The sequence below is a fragment of the Nicotiana attenuata genome, unplaced genomic scaffold (genome assembly GCF_001879085.1).
Source record: "Nicotiana attenuata strain UT unplaced genomic scaffold, NIATTr2, whole genome shotgun sequence".
NCBI lineage: Eukaryota > Viridiplantae > Streptophyta > Magnoliopsida > Solanales > Solanaceae > Nicotiana > Nicotiana attenuata.
The window spans coordinates 75,898-84,259 of record NW_017673674.1 but is presented as its reverse complement, the minus strand read 5'-3'; the positions used below and the strand labels follow the sequence as shown (position 1 = coordinate 84,259).

Below are 8,362 nucleotides of genomic sequence, written 5' to 3'. Positions count from 1 at the left end.
TCCGAGGACATGGCCCTTGATAGGAAGGTCTGGAGGTCAATCATTAGGGTTGTAGGTTAGGGGGTAGTAGAACTTTCCTTACTTCATACCGGGGGTGAGGCGGGGTTGGATTAGGGTTAATCTTAGATGGCTTGCAGTTTATGTTGAATCCACACTATACTTGCTGTTTATCTTAGCCCCGGGCCTTAGATACTGGTTACTGTTATTGCATGTCATTCATCTTTTGGTTGTTATGCTTCTGTTACTATTACGGTTTCTACTGGAGTTACTAAGGAATTGTCTTTTCTTGTTTTTTATTTTTGTCTTTTTGAAGTCTATCGGAAACAGCCTCTCTGACCTATCGGGATAGGGGTAAGGTCTGCGTACACATTACCCTCCCCATACCCCACTTGGTGGGATTTTACTGGGTAGTTGTTGTTGTTGTTGTTCGAAATCAATATTTAGCTATAAAATTCTAATTTTATTTGAAGATGAATTTTGAAATTTTTCGAAAATTTGAAAAATTGCAAAAAGCTGTTTTTCAAAATTTTTACTCAAATCACTCACAAAAATTCATTAACAACCCAAAATTAATTCATGTCCAAACACAACTTTAATTTTCAAATATCATTTTCACATGATTTTCTTTTTAACTTTTTTGGAATTTTACAATTCTTATGTCCAAACACCCACTAAAAATGTAAAATACTATCAAGTAAAGCATAATTAGGTAGTCTCACTCTATAGAGTTATTTTCTAGAATAATGGGTATTCATATTACTGATTATATTGCTACAGAAAGTACAACAGTATTTATATTGTTTTGTTTTTATATCTTATTAGATGACTATTTAAGTAATTAGCTCATCTTTTATCACAAAGAAAGTTTTGAGTTTAATAAACACATACAAACTCAATTTCGAATAATATCCCTACACAATGATTAATTTTGATAATACTTTAATTTAAAGAATTTCTTTATGGAAAATAGTAACGTACAAGAGTTTTAGGAAAAATACAATAGTTATTGGGAAGAAGATAACTTTAAAGAAAAGAGATAATGTACAAAAAGTCGAAAGATTTAAGAATATTGTAGTGAAGATACCAACGTAATTTCACAATTTTTTAAGGGAAAATTACATTATATAGCTGCTCTCGCATAATAGCCAAAAAATATATATATTTGGTATATAAATTTGTTTTGTATGTTATATACAAAAGTTATACAAATTTTATAGTATATTTTTTCGTCTACTGAATAGAAATCGTTTTTGGCGCGTGCTAGGAGCGGTAATACCCCAAATTTTAACCCTAAGAGATCTCCTGTTTGTAGTAAAAAATTTAACCCTAAGGCACGTGTATGTTATCAATGTTAGGAATATCAAGAATTTGGTCGACAACTAATTTCCATAGTTAATAAAGTTAATTAAGTAATAAATCCAGTTACAGCCTACAGGTTTCTAGAAAGGCAGAATAGCCTGGGAGACACTTGTACTTATTCCGGTTTGTCATCCCGGTCCCTACACTTCATAAAGTTTCATTCAGACACTTCAACTTAATCAAAACAAGACTTTTAAACCCTTCTGACCGTTGACCGAGCTTATGTGGCATTAATATGGCTGAAGTGGACAAAATGAGTGATTTACACGCACATTAGGTGCGTGAGCTGATGATTCTTTTTTATTAAAAAAATAAAAATAAATAAATAAATAAATAAAAATACACTAGCAGCGCCTCCCCCTTCGTTGTGCACCCCATCCCCCCCCTCCTCTTCTTCTTCGCATCCCTCCCCCTTCATTCTGCCCCCCCTCCCCCCTCTTATTCTTCTTCAGCCCCCCTCCCCCTTCGTTCTGACCCCCCCTCTTCTCCTCATCTTCTTCTTTAGATCCCCTCCCTTCCCCTTTTTCTTTATCCCTTCTTTTATTAGATTTTCTCCTTGGTGTGTATTTCCTCTTCCATCATGTCATCTTCCCCTTCTTTATGACTCCTCTATTTTTTCCGGTGATTTTAGCTTTCAAATTTTTTCACAGACCTTCCAAATTGGGGTAGAGGAATAAGTCAAAATTCAAAAGACTTAATTCTCTACTCATGTATTTTTCATGGATAGATAACTTTCTTTAAAAGAGGAGTGAAGGAAGTAGTGGTATTCATGGTGGAGGAGCCATGGTAGGTGGGTTATTCTTTTAAGAAGGTTGAGTGGGGTTTGAAGAAGGGAGGAGGGGTTTTCTTTAATTTTAATTTAATTTTTTGCTTTTTTATTTTATTTTTTCTTTATGAAATTAAAATTTTGTTAAATAATATTATTTTGGCGTAGAATCTGATGTGGATGCTGATTTGTCATCCACGTCAAGCAAGTGAGCATCACACGATTCNAATAAGTCAAAAATTCAAAAGACTTAAATTCTTTTACTCATGTGTTTTTCATGGATAGATAACTTTCTTTAAAAGAGGAGTGAAGGAAGTAGTGGTATTCATGGTGGAGGAGCCATGGTAGGTGGGTTATTTTGAAGAAGGGAGGAGGGGTTTTCTTTAATTTTAATTTTAATTTTTTGCTTTTTTATTTTATTTTTTGTTTATGAAATTAAAATTTTGTTAAATAATATTATTTTGGCGTAGAATCTGATGTGGATGCTGATTTGTCATCCACGTCAAGCAAGTGAGCATCACACGATTCCGGAGGTGTTTAAAAGTCTTGTTTTGATTAAGTTGAAGTGCCTGGATGAAACTTTATGGAGTGTAGGGACCGGGATGACAAACCGGAACAAGTACAGGTGTCTCCTAGGCTATTCTGCCTTCTAGAAAAGCAGATAAACCTGTTGGAAAGTTCTTAATACGTATTGAAAGAGAAAATATTTAACAATCAAAGAATGAATTAATTATTGTCTGAATAACAAATTGATGAAGTAGGTAGTTTGCAATGCATATGGATATGAACTATTTATGAACTAACTTCCCTACTAATGTCTTTTTTCTAACAATGCATGCATGGCTGTTATTGTTGTAAAAATATTGAAAATAATTCAATAGAGTATAATCAAATCAAACAAGATAATAATGAAAAATAGAGAAGGATCGAGTAAACTAAAATCTTTAGGAAACCCCAAAATTTTGCTATGACAACAAAAGTAGCAGTCATATCGGCTTCGCATTAAATAAAAGGTAATGATGAGATTTTTTATCCCAATCTTTAGTAAAATACACTATAATATTTTTTGTGGGTATTAGTATTATATTAGTTCGTGCCAAAAATTAATTATATTTGTCACTGGAAAAATGTATAAATCTTATATAATTTTCGTATATAACATCAAGGGCGGCTCAAGAGTCAAGCAAGTGAGGCCCTTGCTTTAGGCCCCTCAAAAATTGGGGCCCCCAAATCTTATTAGTAATTTTTTTTTTATGTCTCTAATATTTTCATAAAGAAAACTGAATCTTGTAAGAAAAATCACTAATTCTTTGTGAAAAAATATGAAAAAAAAATAACTTAAAGAAGGAGACATGGGCAATGAGCTTCTACTTGTAAAGCCGACAACCGTCCAAGAATACGTGGCAGATAGTCGTGGTTGTCATTCGGAACTTTCTCTCTCTAGAATGCGATTCTCTCTCAGCAGCAGCTGAAATGGCGAGAAAATCGAGGAATAGAGGCGGAAGTCAGCAGATCCATGGAAGTCAGACATCGAATTCAGTGTGCATAGGAGTTCCACAGTCCGGAGAGGCGAGGAAAGTGAAAAGCATTAATTCGATCCAAGGAATAATACCTTTGGATGTCAATCAGATCTCAAATCCTACCACACCAAAGGGAGCGAGCGAGGAAATAACAATGGCGAGTAGGGCGTCATGGGCAGATCGAGCTGATGAGGAAGAAAAGATGAGCAAAAGTACAGGTTTGACTAAAACCCTAGACTCAAGTACTAAAACATGGAGTAATATTGTGGGTACAATACCGATAGAGGAAGGTTTAGACCTAATGACGGAAGTTACAGAGCAAAATGTAAAAACAACAATGGCGGATATCAAAGATGAGGTAGATTACTGGACAACAACTGTTGTATGTTATGTTCTAGGATCGAATCCACCACAAGTAGTAATTGATTGGTATTTCAGGAGAATTTGGGGAGCTTTGGGGATAGACAAGGTAGCACAACTCAATAGGGGAGTGTTCCTTGTGAGATTTCACAGTATTGAGAGTAGAAGTAAAGCAGTGGAAGAAGGAGTGCAAATGTTTGATAGAAAACCAGTGATAGTTAAGCCATGGAAGCCAGATATGGAAATCAAAAAGGAGCAGATGGAGAACATTCCAATTTGGGTGAGATTGAATATTGGGGGCAAGCTGCACTTACAAAAATTGCGGGGTTGATTGGAAAACCATTAAAAGGCAGATGCAGCTACCACTAACAGAGATAGACTGGCCTATGCAAGAGTACTAGTTGAGGTAAAATTGAATCGGCAGTATCCAACAAGCATAAGATTTGAGAATGAGACAGGGAAAATAATTGAATAGGAGATTCATTATGAATGGAAACCAGTTCTATGTGGAAAATGTAAGAACTATGGACATGACATGTATGAGTGTAGGAGATATATACAGGAGGAAAAAGAGAAACAGCAAACAATACAGAAGCAGAAAGTACAACAAAAAGAAGAGGGACACAGTCAGAATAATCAAGCACAACAGAAAGGAACAGAACAACAACAGCAAGAAAAGCAGGGGAATAACTAGGGGTGTCAAATGGGCGGGTTGGGTCAATTTTGGGCGGGTCAAAATGGGTTGAGTCAATAATTGGGCGGGTCAAATGGCTCGCCTAAAAGTTACTTGGGCTAAGATGGGTTGGGTCAAGATGGGTTAAAATTCGGGTCATAATCCAGCCCGCCCAACTCTTGTTAAACTTTAATTAATGTGTTATTTTCTTATAAATTGTATAATTACTAAATAAGGCTTTTTTGCTTTTGTTATGATCATATTTAAAATATTGAACAAAAAATAAAATTATTTCTAAGATATTTTGACAAACTTACTCATGGATCTATTTGGGCTAAAAATTAGCACAACTTTAAATGGGTTGAGATGGGTTGCGTCAAGATGGGATAAGTTCAATAAATGGGCGGGTCAATAACCAACCCAACCTTGGACGGGTCATTTGGGCTTGGGCCAAATTTGACAGCCCTAGGAATAACAAGCAAACAAAAAGGGGCAAGAATCTAGAACAAAATTTGAATTTAGAGGGGGAAATATGTGAGGAAAGCAGTGGTAGTGCAAGAAGTACCATTGAAGATAGGAAATACATTTGATACACTAGGGCAACAACAAGCAGAAGATATGGCAAGCACAAGTCAGTCAGGACAACAGGTGGTAACAATGGAAAAGGGAGTGGTAGGGAAAAAAGGGATTGAAGAAGACAAGAGAGGGGGAAGCCCACCAAAGAATGGATAAAATTGGATTTTGGAATACCAGGGAGATAAATAATCCAGATAAACAGAAGGATATAAATCTGTTTATGCATAATTCCCAGGTTGGATTATTTGGCCTCTTGGAAATAAAGGTTAAGAGAGCTAAAGCTCAAAAGGCTGCTCTTAACCTATGCAATGCATAGAGTTATAGTACAAATTTAAGTCAGCATAATGGAGGAAGAATATGGATATTATGGAAACCGATGGTATATGACATAAGTATTTGTAAAGTAACAGAACAGTTAATCCACTGTAGAGTTCATCATAAGGGAGATGGCAGGAAATTCTCAGTAACAATGGTGTATGCATTCAATGATGCTGCTTTAAGAAGGAAACTTTGGGAAGATATTAAGGAGATAAATGATCAGATGGCTGAACCATGGGCAATAATGGGAGACTTTAATGTGTCTTGCATAAAGAGGAAATGATTGGGAGTCCAATTACAATGGCAGAAATAAGAGATTTTAAGGAATGTGTGACAAAATGTATACTACAAGAAATGAAATCTTCTGGGGCATTCTATACTTGGAACAATAAGCAGGGAGGTGCAGATAGAGTGTACAGCGGGATTGATAGAGTGCTAATCAACAATGACTGGATATTAACAATGCCAGACTCAGAGGTGTTCTACAGGAGTGAGGGGACCTATGACAATTTCCCTGCAATAATCAGATGGGCTGAACTTCAGAAGAAGCAACACATATTCAGATATTTTAATATGTGGAGCATTGCACCAAGTTATAAGGAGACAGTGAAGCAAGGACGGAAAACCAATAAGAAGGGGACCAAAATGTATGAGCTAGTGGGGAAGTTAAATAATTTGAAGGGGAAACTAATGCAGCTGAACAGGGAAATTTAGCCAAATAGAGAAAAATGTTGACCAAGCATATGAGGAGCTAATGCAATGTAAACAAAGGATGCAGCAAACACTACTGAATGTGGACCTACAGAAGGAAGAAGCTAGACTAATCAGGAAAACAAAGAGATTAAATGAGGCAAAGAATCAATTTTTGAGACAGAAAAGCAAAGTGCAATGGCTGGAGCAAGGGGATCTCAATAACAAATATTTTCACAGTATGATGAAAGCAAGAAGGAACATGAACAGGGTGTTTTCAATAACAGATGCAGAAGGAATCCAAAGAGCTAAAATGGAGGAAATTGCAGAAGCTTTTACTGAGTTTTATACCAACCTACTGGGCACCAACAACAGACAAAGGGATCATGTCAATAGCAGACTGATACAACAAGGGCCAACAGTTACAGAAAGACAAAGAAGAATGCTAGAGGAGGAATTTACAGAAAAGGAGGTAAAAACAGCTCTATGGGCAATCAATGGAGACAAAGCACCAGGGCCAGATGGTTATAGAAGTAAGTTCTTCAAGGATAGTTGGGAGATCACAGGGAAAGATGTAGTAGATGCTGTAATGAAATTTTTTAGAACAGGGGAGATGATGAAAGTTCTGAACCATACAGTAATCACAATTATCCCGAAGAGTTCATATGCAACTAATGTAGGAGAAAACAGACCTATTGCAGGATGTAATACAATTTACAATGTGATATCGAAGATGTTGTGCAACAGATTAAAAAGGGTACTACCTACTCTGATTTCAGCTAATCAGAGTGCATTCGTAGCAGGAAGAACAATAGTACAAAATATACTGATATGTCAAGATCTGGTAAGACTGTACAAAAGAAAGAATACTACTCAGAGCTGCTTAATCAAGATTGACTTGAGGAAAGCATATGATAGTGTAGAGTGGTTGTTTGTGGAAGAGATGTTGCACGCAATGAATTTCCCTCAGAGATTCATTAAGTGGATAATGGCCTGCATAATAACCACCAAATATAGTATTGCAATAAATGGAGGACTGTATGGGAACATAACAGGGAAAAGAGGGCTAAGACAAGGGGATCCCATTTCACCACTACTCTTTGTAATTTGTATGCAGTACCTAACTAGAATTCTGAACAAAGTGGCTGATATGAGGGAGTTTGGATATCATCCGAAATGTAGGGGGATCAAGCTAAATCACTTATGTTTTGCAGATGACATTCTGTTATTCTGTAAAGGGAACTACCAATCAGTAATGTTGATGTTGAGGGGTCTTCAAACTTTCACAAATGCATCAGGGCTGGCTACTAATGCAGGAAAGTCTAACATATTCAGTGCCAACATGCCAAATAGGGATGGCAATGGGGCGGTGCGGGTGCGGGGCCGTGCGGGTTTGAACGTTAGCGGGGCGGGGCGGGTTCAATTTTTAAATTTAAAAAAAATGCGGGTGCGGGTGCGGGTGCGGGTGCGGGTGCGGGTGGGGATTTAATTTTGCTAATGTTCAGCTTAGTTGATGCTTTGCTTTTTCCTGGTTTCCTGTTTCACTTCTTTTTATCGATAATTTTTCTTTCAAATTATATTTTTGATACTTGACTTAGTGTATTAATGTTCACACAAGTATTAAATGAATATATCTGCTGCTCCTATTTATTTATTTTAATAATAATACTACTATATTAAATGAATATATTAAAGTGGGATGAATTTTTTTATTTCTTCAAATTTGAAACAAAGATCTTTCGCATTTACGGTCTAAAATTGAAATTTGGAACCCCACAAGAATGGGATGCTAATTGTTAGAGTCGTCCGAATGACTACAGTGCCACTTTTACAACAAAAAAAATGCGGGTGCGGGGCGGAGCGGGTGAGCGCGGGTGGAGTGCGGGGCGGGTGAATGCGGGTTTAAATTCTATGTGGGGCGGGGCGGGTTTAAATTTCGCGGGTTCAGACAGAACCCGCCCCGCACCCGCATCGCACCGCCCCGCTTGCCATTCCTAATGCCAAAGCAAGAATTGGAAGATTTATGTGAAGCTACAGGATATCAGAAAGGGACATTACCATTCAGATATTTGGGGGTTCCAATTTCAGCAAAGAAACTAT

At 36.9% G+C, this 8,362-nt stretch overlaps 1 protein-coding gene across 1 annotated transcript; it reads left to right on the top strand.

Annotated features, from left to right (window-relative positions):
- Positions 1 to 5,872: 5,872 nt before the first annotated feature.
- Positions 5,873 to 6,286, top strand: LOC109217016. The gene has a single exon (XM_019381244.1). It carries the CDS (start codon positions 5,873 to 5,875, stop codon positions 6,284 to 6,286), a length of 414 nt encoding a protein of 137 aa, XP_019236789.1.
- Positions 6,287 to 8,362: the final 2,076 nt, after the last annotated feature.